General features: G+C 42.1%; 1 protein-coding gene across 3 annotated transcripts; it reads right to left on the bottom strand.

Annotated features, from left to right (window-relative positions):
* Positions 1–4,077: 4,077 nt before the first annotated feature.
* On the bottom strand, positions 4,078–18,898 carry tmem129 (transmembrane protein 129, E3 ubiquitin protein ligase). 3 transcript variants are annotated; one of them, XM_080035827.1, is made up of 7 exons: positions 18,615–18,898; positions 11,871–11,929; positions 8,669–8,926; positions 6,211–6,371; positions 5,972–6,131; positions 5,778–5,850; positions 4,078–5,697 (listed from the first exon to the last, which is right to left on the bottom strand). In XM_080035827.1, the coding sequence occupies exons 1-7, from the start codon at positions 18,817–18,819 to the stop codon at positions 5,513–5,515; spliced, it is 1,101 nt and encodes a 366-aa protein (XP_079891953.1). In that variant the 5' UTR covers positions 18,820–18,898; the 3' UTR covers positions 4,078–5,512. The 3 variants fall into 3 exon arrangements, with proteins under 3 accessions (XP_079891953.1, XP_079891954.1, XP_079891955.1); XM_080035828.1 differs by having other exon boundaries at positions 8,669–8,878; XM_080035829.1 differs by lacking the exon at positions 8,669–8,926.
* Positions 18,899–24,325: the final 5,427 nt, after the last annotated feature.

Here is a 24,325-nt window from a genome sequence, read left to right as displayed (position 1 = left end):
TGTAATGAAGAAGTAATTTACCATCAAAGACACTCTGACACATTGTGACAACCAACCCCATCAAGGGGTCGGTTGTCACACACTATGGGGTTGTTTGTCACAATGTTATCTTAATGGGAAAAATCTTAAAAAGAAGGCAAGGAGGCAGAACCAAATTTGAATGTTTAATTGCATTGTCAAGTTGACAAATAGGCCTACATAACGTTCTGTAGCCTTGGCAGCTGGTCTAGTTTGGGATGCACTGGGTTGTTTTGATTTTGTTTCCCTTTTTTCTTTTGCTTGCTAGCTGCCTTTTCCTGCTCTATTCTTTCCTTCTCTGGGGTGTCAGTGAGGATACAGCTTGACAATTTATTTCGTTATTGGGTTCCTTTTCTGGCTGCAGCCTTGAGATAACATGTGACAACCAACCCCCCAAAAAATTTGACGACCAACCCCAACTTGAATTTCTTGTTAGCATCAAGGCCAACAACCATCTGACAACTAATTAGCTTGCTAACCACAATCTAAACTATAGTTTACCCTTCACACTTTCTGAGGGTAACAAGTGTTTTGTTATAAACCCATTGTGTAAAAGCCTAGAAGAAAAATACTGAGAAGCAAAATATTTTGAATTTGACATGAAAAACACAAAACATCCTCTCACCTGAAATGCAGCTGTCTTCCTCCAAGGAAGTCTATGTATGTGACCTCTGATCCCAATTCTGGACCTTTTTTATATCAACATTTCAGAGCTAGCGCGCTCTGGTGGCGAGATATAACGAATGTGACATCCAACCCATGTGACAAATTACCCCGTTCTCCCCTATGTGCAAAAGTTAGTGAACCCTGAGCTCGATTGCTTAAATGGAGCAGGTAAACACAATCAGGTGGGACAGATCGAAATGTAATGAGAGATCTTTAGGGAAGAAATTGGGTGGCCTTAGATAAAACGGAGCTCAAACCAGCTCAGTTTAGGCTCACCAAAGTGAACCCATACAGGTCAGACATGGCAAGAGGAAATGAAATCTCAGAGGATCTCAGGAAGAGAGTTGTGAATGATGTTGCACATTTGTCTGGTGACAGCTATGAATTTTAAAAGCCAACTGTTATTTTTTTAATAATTAACCTTTCTTCTACATTATACAGTTGTGTTCAAAATAATAGCAGTGTGTTTAAAAAAGTGAGGCAAGTTCAAAATCCTTATCATAGCTTTTATTTCCAAACACGCAAATGCATTGGGGACATTGCACATTCTATTCCAAATCCAAATATGAAGAAACATTTGTCAAATGTTTCTTCATCTTTACAGAAAGTGAAGAAAAAGGAATATTTGACTGTTCAAAAAAATAGCAGTGTCTGCATTTTTCTTTACAACTCAAACATTTACTGTATCAACTGAAAAATGCATGAAGATTTAGCTTTCCTATTGGGTGTGTTTGGGGGTCGTCTGACAAACTGTTTGCGGCACCAATTCAAGCCACAGTACACTTTGAAGACAGTGAAGCATGGTGGCGCAGACATCATGTTATGGGGATGTTTCTCATACTATGGTTTCGGGTCTATTTATCGCATACCATGGATCAGTTTGGATACATTAGAATACTTGAAGAGGTCATGTTGCCTTATGCTGAAGAGGAAATGCCCTTGAAATGGGTGTTAAGTCAACGACCCCAAACACAACCAGGGGCCTATTGCATAAAAGTGGAATAAAGATATCCAGGATGATTGATAAAGCCAGCCTTGACAAAGTCTAGCCTGGGCACTTTGGATCAGTCAGTTGCATAAACGCCAATCCAGGATCAAAAGGGCCCGCTTTGTCAAACAAGGTGTAAGTCATGTTAAGTGCCAGCCCACAGCTTTCAGAAGTAGACCCAGAGATCGAACACAGATTTACTGATGGAAAAATGGAAAGGACGGCCCATTTTCCCACAATGCCTTGCTAGTTTAAACCGTAAGTCAGGGGGCAGTTCATTTCATACAGAACATGTATTCTCTGCTAACTCATCTTGATATCCCTGCATTGTTTTATGATAAAATAGTTGACAGTGAGCAGTCTGCAGGTGCATATAAAAAATGTAATATCATGGAAAGTCCATTCAAAAAGTGAAACTTTCATAGATTCATTACACATAGTGAAATATGTCAGGCCTTTTTTTTGGATGATTGATTGATCATGGAATAAAAAATCCAGAATCTCAAAATATTAGAATATTACATACAACCAATCAGAAAAAGGATTTATAATACAGAAATGTCGACCTCCTGAAAAGTATGCTTATTCTAGATTAATTTCACTTCATGTGTAATGAATTTCTAGAATATATTTAAGTTTCACTTTTTGAATTCAATTACAGAAATTTCTTATTTTTCATTGATATTGAATTTTGTTTTAGATGAATTTATTTGACCCACATATGCAACGTCATCTGCCATCGATGATCAATTGTATAAATATAGCTTGCAATATGAACAGAGTATCACATACATTATTATAATCATTGCATCTTAATGTAATTATAATTAAGTTAATTATAAATGGTTCAGGTTAAATAAAATAAAAAATAAGAACTATTTAACTAAATGACAATGCAGTCTTTTATGTGGTACCTTAAAACAGGCTAATGAAAATAAAGCAGAACACAGAAGATCATGGAATAACTATTAAACACCTTGATTTCAGATCGGAGTGACAGCTGACTGAGCCAATCAGGCAACAGAATAAGTTTATCCTTTACGTTTAGCCTGGTCCCGTCCAGGCTAAACGTAAAGGATAAATCTCCATGGTTACTTATGTCCCTCCGCTTATATGCAACTGGATCATGGCTAACGCAAGCCAGGATAACCGAAGAATCCTAGGTTAATCCCTTATCCTAGGTTGCGTTCCGAATCGCATACTTTCTACTATATAGTATGTAGAAAAAAGATTTAGGATGTCCCGATTCTTGTGGCCAGATTTAGGATGGTTAGAATACCCGGATGGTCTACTTAATGCGGCCAAGATTGTTAGTGTTGAAAAGTGCATCCTATTTGGGCGATTCTGACCCACAATCCAGTGCGCACGTGAAGTGACGTAACATCGACGAAGCCTATAGGTCCATGTTATGAAAACAAACGGGGATGCGACGGATATAAAAGCAAGAGGCAAGATCAAGGCGCAATGTTATGATGAAATAAGAGAGAAAAGTATGTCCCAATAGTATGTCTACTGCATCCTAACTAGATTCTTTTTATCGTCGGATGTAGTATGTAGAATAGAAAAAAGAAAGAGTATGCGATTCGGAACGCAACCCTAGTTTTATGCAATAGGCCCCGGTAAGCGAACAAGATCTTGGTTCCAGACCAACAAGATTAACGTTATGGAGTGGCCAGCCCAATCCCTGGACCTTAATCCAATAGAAAACCTATGTGGCGACATCAAAAATGCTGTTTTTGAGGCAAAACCAAGAAATGCAGAGGAATTGTGGAATATAGTCCAATCGTCCTGGGCTGAAACACCTGTTCACAGGTGCCATAAATTGGTCGACTCCATGCAACACAGATGTGAAGCAGTTCTCAGAAACGGAGGTACAACTAAATATTAGTCTTAATCTATATAATATTAATCTTCATGCATTTTTCAGTTGATACAGTAAATGTTTGAGTTGTAAAGAAAAATGCAGACACTGCTATTTTTTTGAACAGTCTAATATTCCTTTTTCTTTACTTTCTGTAAAGATGAAGAAACATTTGACAAATGTTTCTTCATATTTGGATTTGGAATAGAATGTGCAATGTCCCCAATGCATTTGCGTGTTTGGAAATAAAAGCTATGATAGGGATTTTGAACTTGCCTCACTTTTTTAAACACACTGCTATTATTTTGAACACAACTGTATATTAAACTAAAAACACACCTTTCTCTATTTAAACATAATTCATGACCACAGTATCACTTATGAGAATAATGGCCTAAATGTTGATTTTGAAAATTACATTTGGCACTTAAGTGGTCGAGGTTCTGGTGTTGTGCCAAAGTTAACCCCGATAGTGTGTGTGTATGATGTGAACACATAGCTCTGGCATTATAACCACAAACACTGGGGCCCCACAAGGTACGGTTTTATATCAGTTTTTATTTTCAATGTACACCTCTGACCACAGGCACAGCAGTGAACTTTGTCACTTACAACATTTTTTGGATGACTCCGCACCAGTTTGCAATATAACCAAAGATGACAATGTGGCTTACCAAACGAAGTCGATAGCTTTGTAAGTTGGTGTGAGGAAGCCCACCTGATTCTTAATATTGATAAGACGAAGGAGCTCATTATTGATTTTAGAAAGAAAAAAGCACAGGCAAACCCCATCCTTATCAGTCGAGGTGGTCCCCTCGTACAAATATCTCGGTGAGGATCTGGAGAGTACGCTTGACTGGAAAGTGAACACCAGTGTCATTTTTAAAAAGGCCCAGTCCAGACTGTTTTTTTAAGGAAACTCAGGTCATTTGAAATCAGCAGATCACTTCTTAATGTTTTTTGTCACGGTATTGTTGCAGTGTCCTTTTTTATGCTGTTGTTTGTTGGGGTGGCAGCTTGACAGTAGAGGACAGGAACAGGGTCAACAAACTGATAAAAAAGGCAGGATCCATTATGGGTATGAGCCATGATTCTCTGGAGGTCATCACAGAGCAGAGAACCAGGAGGAAGCTTAGGACTGTCCTGTCACATGACAACCACCCCCTGCACTGCACTTCTGTTAGAAGTGGCAGGAGCGAACGTCTCCTGTTACCGAGATGCTCTACAGAGAGATTCAGGAGGTCTTTTGTTCCTGCAGCAGCTAGGCTTTTTAATCATGACTGCTGATTTGATTTGATTTCTGCACATTGCTCATTTGCACATCATAATATTGTTATATTGTTATTTATTCCCTTTTTTTAACCTTCTATTTTTACTATGGTAGTGGACCATACTCCCCCTGTGACTATGCTTGTTTTGATCTGATTCAATCCTGATCTGATTCTGATGTGGCCCTTTGGGAAAATGAATTTCCCGACCCTGATCTACATGATAGTACAATACAACACGGATCATCATAACATATTGCTCCAAATTATTTTGCTTTTGCACCATCGTTTTCCACTTAACACAGAAGTATTATTGACAACAGTAAAGCTGGCATCAATTATGTTTGCATGTCTTTCCATGCATCCTTAAATCTGCTATTTTACTGTGTGTTAACTCTACCTCTTCTAATGTAAGGATCTTTGAAAGAATGCACAACAGGGTGGATGTCAGTGTGATGGGCTATCCCTGCTCAGAGCATACATACTTCTACTAGTATGAATTAGCTTTGAATTGAACTGTGATATCGAGTCGGTGTTAAGATAAATAATTTAAATCATTCTAACTTACTAAAAGCAAAGAAAAGCCAGGTACATAATTAAGTTAAGTCCAGAATCCTATCCTGTCCTTTCCAGAGGTGAGTCGCTGAATGTTCGCTCCAAATGATTTCCAGAGGAAACGGTGTTTAGATCTCTCTATACAGAAGGTGCTGCTCAGTGTAACACACAGACGTCTAGTATACAGAAGGTGGCTCTACATGTGGGACAGGGGGCTCTGCTGGACAGCCAGGTCTCAGGTCTCTGCTGGTCTTGGCGGCTGGCGAACCAGCGACCCAGACAGGACAGACACCACATGGGTCTGCACCAACACTGCTGGCACTCTGACTCATTGTCCGCTCCTACAACACAAAGCAGGCATAGAGTGAGAGGCACAGTCACCCACAGTTACCCACAGTCACCCACAGTTACCCACACACACCTTCTGCGTGGCATAGTCTCATCAGCTTGGTGCTTGCCTGAACCTGCATACAGCCGATACAGGGCTCCAACTCCTGTGTAAGGAAAAATAACATTCTTCTGATTGATTTAGCATTTAATTTTGCTCACTTAGACAGGGATTTCTGCTCATTTCAACACATCAGATTCATAAACACACAAATAGTAGTAGTATACCTGTCCTGTGGGTAGTGTGTAGCGTTGATTGAGGTCCACCTGAGCTCTAAATGTGTCCAGGAATAGTTCACTGATGGTTTGGTGGATCACTACATTGGCAGAGTTTCTGATAGGAGCATGGAGCTTCTCCCTTAGCTCTGCATATTCTGTAGAGTTAAGCCTGGAAAAATTCAAAAAGTCACTTAGCTTTCTAAAGGTGTCTACACACAAGCAAGCCAAGCAAGCAAGCACACAGTTACCTGATATCAAAGGGTGTGACAGCAGGGTTGATGCTGTCCACTCTCAGGGTGAGGATCTGTGCAGGGGAAGCTGAGTCAGGACTGAGCTGCTGCTGTCTGGACTGTGTGACTGTCACATGACAGTCCCTCTGTAAGGCCATGTGCACATGATAGGTGGTCACCTGGAGGGAATCACAGAGGGTCAGGCATGTCGCCCAATGGACCGAACAATCCTGATGACTTTGCACTGACACTCATACTGCTCTGTTGCGTGGAATAATTTACAATGCAACATGCATTGAAGTGGCTACGAGATATTTTTTGGGCATTTTTATGCTTTATTGATAGTGCAGAGAGACAGAGGTGAAATGGGGCAGAGAGGGGAGTGACATGCAGAGAACGACCGCGGGCGGAAATCGAACCCGGGTCTGCTGCTGGGCGGGACGCCCGACAAACTGAGCTAAGGGCGCCCCAAGCTACGAAGAACTTTTAAATATATTTTAAACAGCCTCATTTTTCCTCTGATAATCATAAATTACCTTTAACAGCAAACAAGACCATCAGTGCAAGAAAGCAGTTTTTATATAGTTTTTATTAATGCCTTTGGTCTGGTCGCACACCCAGTCCAATTTTCGGCTTGCGCATGCAGGCTTTATGGTCACATATTCGTATTGGTCGCAGATTTCAGTGTAGCGCAGCAACGCGATTTGAGTAGCCTATCCCTCCAGGTGAGGGAAGGGGATCCTTGTTTGAGACAGTTATTTGTCGTCATAATGGCTGATAAAGGGGCAGAACCATCAAAGGAAAAAATAAAATTCAATGAAGAACAACTAAAAGCTGTGTTCACCTCCCGCTGCATGCGGCGAGTTAGAAACATCCTTCAGGACATACACCCAGCACACCACCTGTTTCAACCAATGCCCTCTGGCAGAAGATATAGGTCCATCAGGGCCAAAACTAGCAGGCTGGCCAACAGTCTATACCCCCAGGCAGTCAGGCTGCTAAATGGACAGTCTGCCCCCCCCCACTCCCCATTGGACACCCCTCTGTGACATAATTGCATCCCATACACCCCCATACACCTCCATAACTATAAACTGGACTTTGCGTCGCTGCATAACACTCAACAACCCTAGCACCATCAGATGTATATATTTAATTATGTATTGCACCAAGCACCTTATGGGTTATGGTGAGTCTATGGGTTATTTATGACATATACCATGCGTAAAACACTGGGTGATCGATTGATTCATGGAGATCAGATTCAATTATGTAAATGTAAATTGGTGGACAACTAAAACTTTATGCCTGTTTGTGTTTGCTCTGACAACGTTTCCTTGTTACCTGTAACAATGACAAAATAAAACTGAACTGAACTATAAGGGAGAGTGATAGACGGGCGGGAGGAGGGCATTGCCAAGCAACGTGTAAACAATTTAACGGGAGTGAACTAGTCCTGCAGTGTTTACTCCCAAGTGTATGAACGGTACTAAAACAAAGTTTACTTTGCTTCATCATCATCATCATCAGATGACCATTATTGATCTGAAATAGTAATTATTTACAACAACATAAACACATTACCTCATTGTGATCCATACTGCCGTCTCTCGTTCATTCGTTTTCTGTGAGGGCACGGAATTTTTCAGCTCCGTGAGAGTGGTTAGTGACACTGCATCAACTCATTGCAATCAGGTGTGTGTGGCACTGACTGGCATTAGTTGATGCAGTGTCACCAACCACTCTCACGGAGCCGAAAAGATTCCGTGCCCTCACACTTTCAACACGGACATGCACTTTATTGTGTCCTAATCATTTGACACTCGCACCGGCCGGCGCGCGCTAGAAAACAGCTTTCCGACAACTGGCGTTGTAAAAATACTACCGCTTTTGTCCAAAGAGGCCGCCAGCCGGCAAAGTTCCTCGTAGCCACTTTAACTAATTGTTTGGGCTGTTGGAGGCAGTTAACAAGTTGCAGACCTACTAAATCTGACATAAGATCACCTTATAAAGACACATTCACATTCAGAAAATATACTTATAGAGACACTTAATGGCCAAAAAAAGGCTCTTTCTGGTCCATCTTCAACGTATTAGCTTTATAAGTTTGGAATCTTACATACCAATTTCAACTATTGTTAACATGTAATAAATGACCCTCTCTAATAAAACAATAGCCATTTAGCCACAACCTATTCTCTTAATGGCAACAGCTTATTAATGTTACACATACATTAGTTAGTCAAATGGGCTGTAAGAGCAAAATCCAGTTGCACACAAAGACTTTTAGGTGGCGCGAAATCACACCAAACAGAAATGTTGCATATTCAGCCAGCTGGATGAATATAATTCAAATGTTAGAAAAACTCATGGGCCCTATTGATTAAAAGTGTCGGGCAGCAAGAGAGTCCAAACTTTGGACAACCCTTATTTATACCAAAACAATGTGACTAAAGATGAAAGTTTTTTTACGCACCTTTAGCACCCAGCTGTCAGTAACGATAACTCTGGCTCCAGGCGCCCCTGTAGCAAACTTATCTATGCGTCTAAACTCAGTATTTATACTGGTGGCCACAGAGCCCCAGCTGGAGTGAGGGGGCTGGACATGGGCCTGTAGAGCCCTGCTGATTGGATGCTTGCTCCAGTGACAGCGCGACCAGTAGATGACCAGCATCCAACTGGCCAACTGAAGGCAGACAGAGAAGACGAGGTATGCTCTCCAGCTCTCACTCACCTGAGACACAATGGAATACACAGCTGACACATGGTGGTAATGTGTGGAGAACATTTGAGATGCTCCAGATTTCATAAGACAGACATATGCAAGTCAACTATTGTACATTGAAGTGCTGAGGCAACAATACAAAAAGCTGTGTCACATCCCAATGTATGTACCTAACCTTTGTTGGGATGTTTACATTAAACATTGTTTTTAATGATTCTAGCGTTAGTGTTAATACACAATGTGTAGTTATGTTTCCTTAAAGGTTTAGTTTAGTATTTCTTTATGTGGGGTTGTATGAAAAACTTGTGCATAGTTAGTGTGTTTCCTTACGGCGATGGCCATCAGCACAGTCATTTGAAGGAGACATCTCCTAGCAGAAGTCAGCCTTGTACGGTCGCAGACGGGGCCAGCAGAAAAAACGGTATTCGCCGTATAGAGAAATGCTTCCCTCAAAAATAAATATCTGTTCAATGTAGGCTAAGGATTTTTTCACTGCTTAATTGCGGAAAGATACGCTGCCCTGCATTGGCAGACAGTCGGTTATTTTCATACTTTTTTCAAGGATAGTTCGGCCACGTATTACTACGCCAACTCGGGCCGGTGCAGTGCAGCACATCAGCTTGCACTGTGTGACTAACTTCTGCTACAGCAACGTCTCACCAAAACTCCTTAGAGTGACTTCTATGATCGCCATCTCCATAAGGCTACACACTAACTATGTATAAATTGGGGAGAACGGGGTTAAATGTCACACGGGTTGGTTGTCACAATCGTTAAATCTCTACCTACAGTGGAGGAAATAAGTATTTGATCCCTCACTGATTTAGTAAGTTTGCCCACTTACAATGAAATGAACGGTCTATAATTTTAATGCTAGGTTTAATTTATTTTATGATAGACAGACTATCAAAAGGAAAATCCAGAAAATCACGTAAAAAAATATAGAAATTATTTTGCATTTCATTGAGTGAAATAAGTATTTGATCCCCTATCAAAACATTGCTTAGAGAATGTAACCCTTGTTGGAAAGTACAGATGTCACGTGCCTCTCGTAATCTTTAAGGTTTCGAGGCTGTCGCTTGAGCTTCAGTTACCTCCACAGATCTATTGGATTAAGGTCCGTAGACTGGCTAGGCCACTCCATGGCCTTAATGTGCCTGTGCATAGTTCCCTCGATGCAGTGAAGTCCACCTGTCCCCTTAGAAGAGAAACACCCCCAAAGCATAATGCTTCAACCTCCATGATTGACTGTGGGGATGGTGTTCTTGGGGTCATAGTCAGAATTCCTCTTCCTCCAAGCATGGCGAGTCACTATGATACTAAAGAACTTGATTTTGTTCTAATCTGACCACATCACCTTCTCCCAAGCATTCTCTGAGTCGTTCAGGTGTTCATTGGCAAACTTCAGACGGTTCTGTACATGTACCTTCTTGAGCAGGGGGACCTTACGGGCACTACAGGATTTCACAACCACACTTAAGAAATCCTGAATATCCCTTTAGTTTGTTGATGCTAAACTAGAAGTCTGTAAAACAATTTATTCAGCAAACAATAACAGTTTCTATATACACTCACCGGCCACTTTATTAGGTACACCTGTGCAATGGCTTATAAAAACAAAAAGCTAATAAGCCAATCACAGGGCAGCAGTTTAATGCATTTAGGCATTTAGACGTGGTCAAGACAATGTACTGAAGTCAGACCGAGCATCAGAATGGGGAAGAAAGGGGGTTTAGGTGACTTTGAACATGGCATGGTTGATGGTGCACGGCAGGATGGATCCATACTTTCATGTTGTATACGCCAAATTCTGAACCTGCCATCTGAATGTCGCAACTGAAATTGAGACTCATCAGACTAAGCATGATTTTTCAATCTTCTATTGTCTAATATTGGTGATCCTGTGAAAATTGTAGCCTCATTTTCCTGTTTTTAGCTGACAGGAGTGGCACCCGGTGGGGTCTTCTGTTGCTGTAGCCCATCTGCTTCAAGGTTGGTGTTTTGCGTTCAGAGATGGTATTCTGCATACCCTGGTTGTAACGAGTGGTTATTTGAGTTACAGTTGCCTTTCTATCATCTCAAACCAGTATGCCCATCCTCCACTGACCTCTGACTTCAACAAGGCATTTTACGTCCACACAAATGCCGCTCACTGGATATTTTTTCTTTTTCGGACAATTCTCTGTAAACCCTAGAGATGGTTTGGAGAGGGGGCGCCTTAGCTCAGTTGGTAGGGCGTCCCCCCCCCCCCCCCCCGGGCCGGGCCCAGCAGCAGACCCAGGTTCGATTCCCTCCCGCGGTCGTGCCATGCATGTCACTCCCCTCTCTGCCCCATTTCACCTCTGTCTCTCTGCACTGTCAATAAAGCATAAAAATGCCCAAAAATATCTTAAAAAAAAAAAAAAAAAAGTGAAGAGTGAAGAGTGAAAATCCCTGTAGATCAGCAGTTTCTGAAATATTCAGACCAGCCCTCCTGGCACCCTCAACATTGCCATGTTTAAAGTCACTTAAAACCCCTTTCTTCCCCATTCTGTTGCTCGGTTTCAACCTCAATAAGTTGTCCCGTCCAGGTCTACATGCCTAAATGCATTGAGTTTCTGCCATGTGATTGGCTGATAGGTTATATGTGTTAACAAAAAAATGAAACGCTGTACCTAATAAAGTGGCCGGTGAGTGTACTATAGTGATGATAATGTAAAACCTCTTGCAGATAAGAAAGATGATGATATATTTAAGGGCCTTCCCCACATTAAGGCCTTGCCTACCTTGCTCCACGAGTCACCTCCCTATTATGAGTCTAGTCTAGTGCATCCTCATGAAGGAAGGGTGGATGGATGTACATAACTAACTTTGTGCAAATACAAAACAAATCTCATCATTTAAAGTTTATATGAAAGTGATATTTGTTCAGAAATCTGCCCAGACAGACAGACAGGCAGACATACAGACTAACCTGATGAATGTATCCCAGGTTTTTTTCTGGAGCAGTGATACACATTCCCACATAGTAACCTGGAGAAACAAGATGGACATAAGCAAAACACACATTTATGGACAACAAGACCAAATGACCTCTAACAAACAGATTCCATCCCCTACAGCCCAGTGTTAGGCACACACCCTCCCTTACTCACAAATATGAAACCAGATAATGTGCAATTCAGAACATCAAGTTAAAGTTGTGTTTGATTTGAAAAGGAATAATAAATGCAGGGATAACATGCCGCTTATTGGTCCTGTATATCAAACCCAAAAGAAGTCGAAAGCTATCAGTTATGTAGTTATTTCTGATGAGATTGTGTGTTTCTTATTTGAACCTTTCCTACCCGGCAGTAGGAGTAAGCACTGTGATCACAATGAAATAACTTCAAAAAACAACTTCAAATACGAAAAGAAAGATACTAATTTTGCTGTTTTTTAGGGCCAGTAGATTTGTATAGTTGAATGTGTATGTTATGTCTGTTTGACATCTAGTTTAATATTTACTAACTAGGGATATTAGTTTATTCTCAGAAGATCTAAAATTATTCCCACACAAACATAACTATAGTTCTAAGGAGAGAGGGGCTCGTATTGCTGTAGAGATTGGAAAGCCAACTGAGGCAAATGGCTACTTGCAGTGTTTGGGGAAATGCATAGGATTACAATCTACTAATGACTTCACACACTAGAAAAAGTTGAATTACAGCAAAGCTAAGGGAGAAATCAAGTTTGGTTAACATAGAACTACTTAAAAACGTAGTTCAAACTACTTTGTAAAAAATTATAACATTGATAATGTACTCGGGCCATATTCAGAAAGCATTTTATCTTAGCGCTAAGAGTACTTCTTAGGAGCACTAAAAGTTCTTAGTTAAGATTCATTTCTTTAGACCTATTCACAAAGCTGCTAAGACCAACTTTTACTAAGGAATGGTAGGGACTCCTAAACTAAGACTAGAGGGTGGAGTTGACCCTGTTGCTATGGATGATGTCATTTTCGTACCTTCTATATACCCACATTGGTTGGCTGAGAGGCAATAAGTCCCTAAGAGTGAATTTATGATAGAAACACTGTGGGAGATATCCATATCGTGACGTTTTTAAATAAAAATGTATGATAATTTACACTGATTTAACACGAAACCAAGAATATACTACCCATATAAAATAGAATATACTGTTTGCCACACAATTGTTCACAATTAGGCTACAATAGTGCCACATAGGCCTATTCATTTTAAAAGTTTTAATGATTTGAGTTGTGAGAGCTCAAGTGAGAGCTGCACGCCTTGCACTCCCACTGTATTTCTCTCAACGGCGGACTATGCAATAGACGGACAGCGACAAACCGGGAAATTTTAATGTGCGAGACACTCGACTATACAGCGGACCTGTGGAACGGAGGAGATGCTGCAAAGCTTCACGTTAAAGGCTACTCTGACATACCCGTACAGTGTTTCCCCTAGAATTTTTTTAGGCCCGGTGGTAAGAGCTGATAAAGAGTATGCGCGCCGCGTGCGTACCAAATTTCTAGAAGAAATTGACCAAAACGAACCCCATTTGGGATGAGCCTCTTTTGACAGCCCGTTAAAAATGAGGGCATAGGGTTATGCTTTCACATTCAGTACATTTGTACATGTGGTGTTTCTCACAGGATTTTTAGATCCTGCTGGGTGAGAATGGACCTTCTAGGGCAGCGTTACTCATAGCGCGGCTCGCGAGCCGCATGCGGCTCGCCAAGCTTCTATGTGCGGCTCGCCAAGCTTCTATGTGCGGCTCGCATGGCAATAAAAAAATACTGTGATATGATCATGCACAGATATTTCATAAAACCATTAAAAACAAGCAGATCTATAACATCAAACCTGTTAAACTAACGTGGCTGCTCTCATACAAATAAGTAATAAAATAATAAGTCAACAACGGCATTACAAGGTGGAAATACAGACTAGAAAATAATATATTTAAACTTGCTCAGCCGTACGCTGACTGACAGCGGGGTTGCCAGATTTGCGGTTTTCATGCATTACAAGGGAGAATGTGCTCTTGGATAGATTGGGCTGTGGCGGAAAAAACTAACTCACGGTCAATAAAAATATGTTATGCATACCGTCTATCACAGGCATGCTCACGAACATGGAATATATTAAATCATTTGCAAAAAAATAGATCTCGTTTCATATCGCTAAATTGGACATTTAAATTGGAGAACACTTAACAACCTGGCAACCACACGCACGGTACCGCAACAATGCTAGCTTGGATGCGATTTCAACATTTCATGCTGGTTACTGGTACATTGATAGATGTCTATTCAGAACCAGTTGGGCACCAGGTGGACAGATGAAAAGCTCCACAAACGAGGAAAATGAAGTGTTTTGGCTAAACTGCATATTGTATGTTCACTTTGATCAGGCAGGGTTCCCAATGTCTCTGAATTATTCCAGAAAAATAATAGGCTGCTAAATAGCTCACATAGGACACAGTTGAATTAGCCTCTTAATTTTCCTCTCATAGTGCACCAGATTGATGAATTTACCTTTCGAAAGGTAAAAAAAAAATTATTCCAGGGTGGTATTATATGAACACACCCATTTTGATTGATATGTCATTCATAAATTTGTTTTAACAAATATTTGAATAAAAAGTAGGATAATAATTTATTCTTCAATAGCTTTGATGTTATGTGACCCAGTGTCTCCAAATTATTCCAGATAATAGTACACAGTCACAACTCTTAATTTTCCTCCAAAAGTGCACCAGATTGATGCTTTCTGGGTTAAAAGGTACCAAATTTTCTTCCGGGGGAGCATGCCCCCGGATCCCCCTAAGGACTGGGTTCCCTCAGTTTCACAAAATACTGTGGGAAACACTGGTTCAAGAATTACATATTAATAAGCAGGCACGCTTATGTATGACTGGATTTATAGCTTTTGATACTTTGCGGCAAAAATGGCTCTCCTGCTGACTTTGTCCTGTCAGTGCGGCTCTCCTGAAAAAAATAGTGAATACCACTGTTCTAGGGGGATCTGGGGGCATCCCCCTGCAGAAGAAAACCTTATCCTTTTAAAGTTAAATGCATCAATCTGGTGCACTTTGAGAGGTGAAATCTGATTAATTCTGTGCTCTGTAAACAGCTGTCATATGTCCTGCCTAAAACTATTTTCTGTAATAATTTGGAGACACAAGCCATGTAAACTATTCCAGAAAAACACGTAGATTTCAATAAAAAACAATAAACACTAAAATCTAATATAGACAGCTCCTGTCTAGTACTCATTTCTCGAATAATCTGAATCACCTCACCTTGAACCTAGCCTATTGAAACATTTTTTTTTTAAATGCAAATAGCCTTGTTGAAAATAAATGAATTAACATAGGCTACACATCATGATTAGCCTATCAACATGTGTGCTACATAAGGCAAATTCCCTATTCCGACCATTATATTTCATCTAGCCTATTTCTCAATGTAAAACATAAAAATAAAGAAGCATTGAAAATACAAAGAAATAGGGCTACAATAGCCAGCTGTTTTCAAGATAACTTAACAGTTAAAACAATAAGTAAATTAATATGTCCCTTGAAAATAAATGAATGCTTTTTGAGAATGTCAAAGGCAGTAGCAGTGTGGCACTTCTGTAAACTTACTGAAACGTGTGCATGCCGTTTTTTTCTGCACCGTCTCTGCTGTTGATACAGATTGGTTGTGTTGCCACGGCGACGTAGCGATTTTAACTTTCTAAATTTTGCTCAGCACTTTTTCATGTTCAACGTCCCTGTTACTGAGTCCTTAGTCTGGCTGAACCGTTTCCGCCAGCGTCTATTGGCGCTGGCGTTGGCTCACAACGCTTCGCCTCCATTTCCTGTTGCTGGTGTTCCCGTATTGAGCTCCCCCTCAAACTAGGAAACAATTCGCTCACAGTCAACCTGTGTGCTTCTGTGCAGCGCTCTCCCTCTCTCTCTCACACACACACACACACACACACACACACATACACACACACACACACAGGGTGTGAGAAGTCACATTATTGTAGACAGAAATAAAGTGTGGCGATACTTTGGGATAATAATATCGGCGGTCCGGGACGCTGCGCAGCCTAGCTTAGCCTAGCTGTCCAACTTCATTGTACAACTTTCCCCGGGCAGAAATACCCTCATAAACTCTGGAAAATGAAGCGTGGTGGTTTGGATTGAGCACCGGACCTTATAACCAGCTAGATTAAGATCCGCCGTTCCCTTTCTTTGGTGATTTACAGGACAACGGGCCGCCGATGATAATGTTACCAGAGATAACACTGCGTGACTGTGGCTAGTTAATTCCGGTTAAGTTATCCCGTGAGCTCCTCGGGGGCTAAAGTGTATGGTGTCTTGACATGCTGGTTAGAAAGCAACACACTATGTGTATTCCTTTTGTCTTTAATAGTTTTTTTGTGGCGTTTGCGGGTTAGATTTAGCCATTTCTCTGACAGCCTCTGGACGTGATTTTGCATCGACACCGCTGCTGTTTCCCGGGGTTAGCCCCGCCCTAGATGATTGTGATTGGTTTAAAGAAATAAAAACAGGCCAGCCCAGTTTCCCCCCGAATAGACGGCTCTAAACGGTGTGCTTCCAGACCATACTATTTGCTGTAGTTTGGTCTGGCTTCGCGAGACTACTGAGTCCTTAATATCTCCATAGAGCAGGCGCTGGTTTTATTTTTGCCACTAGTTCAGCGTTTGCTTGCTAGTCATGCTCCTGCTCATTGGCTTCCGTGTTTAACAAGTGCGCACCGAATGCACACACGCATCGCGCCGCGAGCAGAACACACACACACACACGCAGACACACAGATCAGCTGATGGGATGATCAAACGAGAGGTTGTAAAGACAGGCGCACACGAGGGGTAGACCGACAGTGCCGTGCAGAGGCTCGCAAATGATTATTACGGAATTTTGAAAATTTTACGATTTGATTTTTTTATTTTTTTTGTCAGGCTGCTGTTGGCCTGGCGGGGGGTCCCGTTGTATAATGGTAGGGGAAACACTGCCATAGGGTTATTTTGGAAATTAAACCCAAACGTGTCAACAACAGTACACTTTCAGTGCATTGTAAACCGACAGCAACTGCAGGAAAAGGAGCTTCATAAACAACATTCTCTTAATTCATTTTACTGAGATGATTGTCTAAGGTCACATGTAAATATTCATTATTTAGGCTATTTATAAAAAAATTATTTAAAAACGATATTTAAATAAAAGATATGGATGAGATTATTAGAGAAGATTGTACTCAATACCACTCAATGTATTGAGCCAAAGATGAACAGAAATGTGCTTAAAACAGAAATCTACATTAATATAAATGTATCTTCTTTCTAAATATAGCCAAACTATGATCATTAAACCCTCACAGTTATTAAAGATCTCCTATTATACTAATTTTCTGGTCTTAATTTCTCATTAATGACTCCTATAGAGCAACCTGACACGAATCACAGCACAAAAAACTATGTAGATTTTAGGGAAACTCTTCCTCTCATCTGGGGCTTTCAGCACTCTCTGTCAACACATTGCAGCATTACCATACATGAAAAAATCCAGATTGACCTACGTAGATAAATCCCGGAAATGTTAACAAGTGAATCACAACCGGCTGTCCTAGTGTGTTGCGCTCTGCACAGCCACCCCAGACTGTAAACAGGGAATATGTCTAAATGCATGTAAGTCATTATTTGACACTTTAGTATGGTTAAACATGACTATAAATCATTATAACAACGTTTATAGGTCATCAAAGTTGAAAAAGCACAATAGGTGCTCTTTAAGGTACCTTTCAGAAAGCTCACTATCATTAAATCTCTCCATAATGCCATTGAAATGATTGTCTGTGATTTACTCTTAGTGATTTAGGAGTCACCTCGAGCAAGTTAGGACCTACCCTAAAGATGTTCTGTGAACCCTGGCTCAATATCAACAATCAATATAGAAGCATTATAAAAAAATGACACAAAGAAAAGTGAGTAAGTCAAATACATTGCAGGGGTCGACACTAAGGTTTCAAGAGCACTTTCCCAAGTACAGGCAATGTTTTACTTGCCCGAATTTCGTGTTCACTTGCCCTAATAAAAACAAAAAACTTTTAAACAATGTTATATATAATTTGCTGCAAATAAATAATTTGCCGTTGCGTGACATCCATGCTCAACCTGTTGTACAAGTTTTTTTGACAAAACTTTGTTAAAAGAGTAAATAAAAACATTTGAGTGCAGGTCCCAGATTAACCAATGTCCCAGATTACCCGAATTCACCCATGATTTAGGTGTGGGTCTACATAATCATGATGCCTACTCTTTTATTAAACTATTAATGCATTATTTATTTTCTCTTCTAGACATTTCAATAGGAAAACAAGAAAAGAAAGCCAAAACTGATCGATCAAAATGGATTGAATTAAATAATGAGATGACACGGACCCTCTGAACTTCAATTTGTGGATGGAGAATGTACGAAGCGTAGTCCTGTGAATGTGCGCCTATAGCCTACATTCAAAATAAATCTAGACTATAAAATAAATAGGAAAAACTCCAAAGTAAACTATTTTCCTTTTAATCTAAGAGTAACCAGAATAGCATTTGGCTACAGCTGGTCATTTTGCGCTAGCTAACTTATTCAGTATTGTTATGTAGTCAGTCTCGGTATTGTGACAAATATGAATATAGTTGTAGTTTACCTAAAGGCAGTGCGGAGTGGACCAGTATTGTGACGCTGCTCCTCCTGACGTGGTACTGAATGAAGCCCACGTCCTCACTGCCCAGCCACGACCAGAACACATTCTGGATGGTGATACCGGCAGAACGGAACTCGTTGGGTGTAAACACGAAACAGATAGAGAAGACAATATACGCCAATGTAAAAGATAACTCCGGACTTTCCATTTCTTTTATGTGTTCACTACTTCAGAGAGAGTCCATGGACCTTTCTTTAAATAGCTATGCCATGGACCTACATGGAGCACCGGATGTTTATCTTTCTCTACTTCCTTATTAGTTTCTTCTTCTACGCGTCTTCTTTCTCTTCTTCTTTGCGTTTCTTGGCTGATGCAATACGAGCTTTAGGTAGGCCTAGGCCTACATATCGCCCCCTCTCGTTCAGGAACAGGATCCTGTTTACATAATTCTGTAACATACCCTCGGGGATGTAACGGTAAAAAGACGCACGTAGTCCGGGCATTTTTGCTGAATAGCCTGGGCGCGGTTACTCCCTGTATTACGGGAGCCAGTAGGTTCATGACGCTAATAAAGGGGGAGCGTCATGTCAATATGGCAGCTTCCTGAGTTTGTAAACACTGCCGGTGTTCTGACATTTTCTGCTCCCTCGTCAGATTTTGCTACCTATCAGAAAATGCTACCCTACGTCATGGTAGCGTATAGACAATTACCTCATCAAACGATGCATCCACTACAGAATCACGTTATTTTACACCACTACTCACCCTATGTAGGCCTACACACAGTGTAGCCTACACTGTAGGAATATGGGGAGCATATTTTGATGCTGTTAGTGTTTAATAGCCTATATCAAATTATGCTACCCTATCAGAAAATGCTACCTCACGTAATTGGTAGCGTATTTGATCTGTAGACCCATTAACTATCAAATAATGCTCCCACTACAGAATCACGTTACTTACAACACCACTACTCACCCCATGTAGCCTACACTGAAAGCTGTATATTTTTATGCTACTTTATAACGTTATTATAGATTTAGTAGGGTATAATGTGAGATCAATTGTCTCTATCAAATAATGCTCCCGCTACAGAATCACGTTATTTTACACCACTACCTATGTACACCCCCCTCCCACCACCACCACCGGCGAAAACTTTCTCCACTCCGAGTCTGGTAAAGTTAACACATAGAAAAGCCTATCATTTTACTTCTATATTCAGCAGCAAAGCCAGTGTCTACATGCTCACAGGTCAAAAGGCACAATTTAAACATATGTGTAGCATAATCACGCAGTTAAAAACATGTTTTGAAGAAAATACTCGGTAGCAAAAAAAGGTAGCAGAATCTGACGGCTGCTCACGCAGGATTGTTATTTTCGGAATGCGCATGCGCAGAACCACTAGGGAGCAAAATCTGACGGGTAGCAGAAAATGTCAAGTCACCGGGACTCGGCAGCGTGCGGGGAAGCCGAGCCGTTGCACACAGAGCTGTGAGTAGAGCGCGATTAAGAATGCTTCTGTTGGTATGGTCCGATGTGTGATGTGTTTGATAGACGTGTGATTTGTGTTGTGATTGTAGCGGGCTGGGCCGGTGGGTTCGGGCTCGGGAGGCGCTTGTTGACGCCAGTTCCCTGCAAACTTACTGCAAGGAAGGTACGAGATGTTTTAGGATTTATAATGTATTTTATATTCAAGGAATGACGTTTTTAGGATACACTAATGTTGTGTTTTGTTTGTTTATTGGCAGAGATGCTATGTCACTGTTTTCCCTGTCCATATGATACAAATTAAAGGAGTATATGATGTACACTTGACTTGCCTCCATTACTACTATAGATTCTTAAAGTCCCGGGTGTTACATTTGGCGCTGTGAACAGGGTCGCATTTTTTTTTTTTTTTTTGGGGCAGGTCAGGTAAATTAAAATTGGGAAAACAGTGGCATAGAGAGAAGACGTCGGCCATTGAAGGGGAGGAGCTGTGAGATCAACTGCACCTGTGAAGACTGCTTTTCCAACATGGCTGCAGAGGCGCTAGAGGAGGAGCTCAAAGGCCTCAAGGAGAGGTTGATGAAGGAAAAGACTGAAATGGACAGGTTGAAGGTGGAAAATGAGGCTTTGACAGCCAAACTCCCAGAGACTACACCTTCTACCACTGCTAGCATGTTACCTTCAATGGAGATTGTTTACTTATCAAAAGAAAAAAAGGCGTTGATGTTTTCTGGTCAAGAGGGCACTATATCTTTTCATGATTGGATTGATGAGTTGGAGCACTCTATTAATTTCAATAGATGTAAGGGGAGACAGCAGGCTGCTTATATCTATGACCATTTAGAGGGAGAAGCACAGCAGGAGATAAAACACTCCTCACCTCTAGTGAGGGGGGACCCAAAGCTGATTTTTGAGGTTCTGGAGGAAGCATATGGTCAGTCCATTTCCTTGACCAGAGCTCAGAAACGTTTTTTTGATAGAAAGCAGAAGGAAGGGGAAGGCTTGAGGGAATATTCTCATGTGTTGCTGTCCTTGGCTGGGGAGGTGAGTCGCTGTACTGGGGGTAAAGAGGTGTGTGGAGAGGAGGCTGTTAAAGGGCAGTTTGCAGAAAATGTGAGGGACCCTCCTCTCCGCAGGGAGCTGAAGAAACTTCTTAGGCAGGACTCTGGTATAACCTTCAAAGCCCTGTGCAGGGAGGCTATTTTGCTAAGTGAAGATGACAATGTCAGGGGTAAAACTGCTTACGCATGTGAAACTGTTGCTGAATGTTCAGCCATAAATATAACTGCTAACCCTGACCCTATATTGTTGGAGCTAAGGGAGGCTATGCGAAAACAAGATGAAAAAATTGAGTTTTTGGCGAGAGAGTTAGCACAACTCCAGACACAGATAGCAGGGCACCCACGAGGCCAAAGGCAGGGGCCCAGGTATGATCCATCCGGCAAACCAATCTGTTTTAAGTGTCAGGGGGTGGGTCATATTGCCAGGGTGTGTAGGGGGGGCAGTGTCGGTAATGCTAGGCACAATTCACCTCCAGCTCAACCAAGTGGTGATATGCAGGGGCAGCAGGGAAACTATCTCCCTCTGTAGTAAGGAGCCAAACTGCAGATGGAGTTCAACCGGGCTCAGATAACTCAATAAGCGACCAAGAGGAAGTGGTTGAGGCTTTAGTGGGTCCTATCCCTGTAATTAAAGCAGTCATGGGGGGTGTTCCGTTGTCCTGTTTGTGGGATACTGGGTCCAATGTCTCTGTCATTACAGAAAGTTTTTTTAAGGAACACCTAGAGGGCATGGGGAAAGCTGCCTTAAAAGAGTGTGGGTGGTTGAGTTTGAGAGGAGCCAATGGGGTGCCAATGCCATTTGTTGGTTATTTGAGACTCAATGTTGTGATAAATGATGTAGTGCATTCTCAATGTGGTATCTTGGTTGTAAAGGATCCGATTGATTCAGTCACTAAAATGAAAAGGAAACTGGTCCCTGGCATACTGGGCATGAATATAATAAAAAAATGCAGAGAACGTTCATCTTGTCCACCTGGTCTCCCCTGTGAACCTACATCAGCCCCTGCGGGCTTTGCTAAAGTGTTAGCATCTGCTCCTGTTGTGGTGCCTGCAGGGTCCATGTGTTTTGTCCCAGCCACAGGTTTCCAACATAGTAACAGCACAGGTCATCCGGTGTTAGTGGAGGCATTAGAAGTAGATGAGGGCACACTGCCAGGCAATTTAATTGTTTCTACAGCATATGTTTGGATGCAAGAAGGGGAGCTAGCAGTACCTGTAATGAATGTGGGTACAATTGATGTGTGTTTGTCCCCACGCACACGTATTGCCCGCATAGCTACAGCAGACATTGTTGCAGGGGGAACTGAGACGGTCATGTTTGAAGAAGTAGGGCCTCAGGAAGTGGAGGTATCGGTGTGTACACAAGAGGCCATGTTAGACAGTCAGAAAAACAAAGCATCACATTTGCAGTCCTTCCCCTTTGACTTTAACTGCCCACACCTATCTGAGCCTCAATTAGCACAGGTCAAAAAGATGTTAGAGGAGAATTCAGATGTTTTTGCGTTCAAGGATAATGACCTAGGTTGCACCAGTGTACTTGAACATGAGATCCCTTTGATAGATGAAGCCCCTGTTAGACAACGCTATAGGAGATTACCCCCAAGCCAATACGCTGAAGTGAAAGCTCATATCAAACAGCTGCTAGAGCAGGGGGTTATAAGGGAGAGCTGTAGCCCATATTCCTCACCGCTGGTCATTGTGCGGAAAAAAGATGGGACTCTCAGGATGTGTGTCGACTACAGGCTGCTCAACTGGAAGACCAGGAAGGATGCCTACCCACTTCCAAGGATTGAGGAATCCCTGGATGCTCTCAGTGGAGCTAAGTGGTTCTCAACGCTGGACTTGGCCAGTGGTTACAATCAGGTCATAGTGGCAGAGAAAGACCGTCAGAAGACTGCTTTCTGTACGCCATTTGGGTTGTATGAGTTCAACCGTATGCCTTTTGGCCTGTGTAACGCACCAGGTACCTTTCAGCGCCTTATGGAGCGAATCTTTAGTGACCAGCACTTCCAATCACTACTGTTGTACCTCGATGACGTAATTGTATTCTCATCCTCTTTTGACCAGCACCTGATTCGCCTGCAGATGGTCTTATCTCGGTTCCGGGAGCATGGGCTCAAGGTCAAGTGGAGCAAATGTTCGCTTTTCCAGCATGAAGTCTCCTATTTGGGTCACGTCATCTCAACACAGGGGGTGGCGACAGATCCGGGGAAGATTCGTGCTGTGGCAGAATGGCAGCAACCCGTGAACTTTAAAGAGCTGAGGTCATTCATGGGCTTTGCAGGATACTACAGGCGGTTTGTGGAGGGTTTTTCACGGCTGGCAGCCCCCTTACATGCCCTTTCAGCTATTGGCTCCCCAAAGACACAAAAATCCAGAGGGGGTGTTCCGCCTTTCAAGCTACTGTGGAGTACCGAGTGTCAGGCAGCGTTCCAGGCTCTGAAGCAGCGGCTTATTTCGGCACCGGTCTTGGCTTATGCAGACTTCACCAAGCCATTTTTTCTGGAAATCGATGCAAGCCATCAAGGGCTCGGAGCAGTCCTGTCGCAGGACAGCGAGGATGGTAGGAGGCCAGTTGCATATGCCAGCCGGGGCCTCCGCCCATCAGAAAGAAATATGGAAAACTACAGCGCGATGAAGTTGGAGATGCTGGCGCTTAAGTGGGCAGTAACTGACAAGTTCCATGAGTATCTGCTTGGTCACAAGTTCACAGTCTTCACAGACAATAACCCCCTTAGCCATCTGAGAACTGCCAAACTGGGGGCCATAGAACAAAGATGGGTGTCTGAACTGGCCAGGTTTGACTTTGACCTGCAGTATCGGCCTGGGCGGCAGAATGGGAATGCGGATGGGCTGTCGAGACAGTATACTCAGAACAGGGGGTCAATGGAGGGTCCCGAGGTCCTGCAGTCACATGAGGAGGTCCAAACCTCACTCTCTGTAGGAGTCGATCAAAGCCAGCACGTTTCATTGAATGGAATAGGGGCGTCTTCAAGCTTCCCGGTATACTCCTGTGACTTCTTAAAGGCTCAGCAACACGCAGATTCGGCCATCCAGGCATTCCTAAAGTACTGGACTCAGGGGAAGAGACCGGGTCCGGCGGAAAGAGCAGGAGAAAACCATAAGACATTGGAACTGGTGCGGCAGTGGGAGAAGCTGGAG

The sequence above is a fragment of the Ammodytes marinus genome, assembly GCF_949987685.1.
Source record: "Ammodytes marinus genome assembly, chromosome: 10".
In the NCBI taxonomy this organism is placed as follows: domain Eukaryota; kingdom Metazoa; phylum Chordata; class Actinopteri; order Uranoscopiformes; family Ammodytidae; genus Ammodytes; species Ammodytes marinus.
Note: the sequence above shows the minus strand (reverse complement) of the source record. Positions and strands in the feature narration are given on the sequence as shown.

Excerpts from the sequence above, each read along its gene's own strand:
- tmem129 (XM_080035827.1), bottom strand. The coding sequence starts at position 18,819 with ATGGAAAGTCCGGAGTTATCTTTTACATTGGCGTATATTGTCTTCTCT. Across the intron at positions 6,132-6,210 it reads GTCACACCCTTTGATATCAG|GCTTAACTCTACAGAATATG; the intron begins GTAACTGTGTGC and ends GAATTTTTCCAG. Across the intron at positions 5,851-5,971 it reads ACACACTACCCACAGGACAG|GAGTTGGAGCCCTGTATCGG; the intron begins GTATACTACTAC and ends TTCCTTACACAG.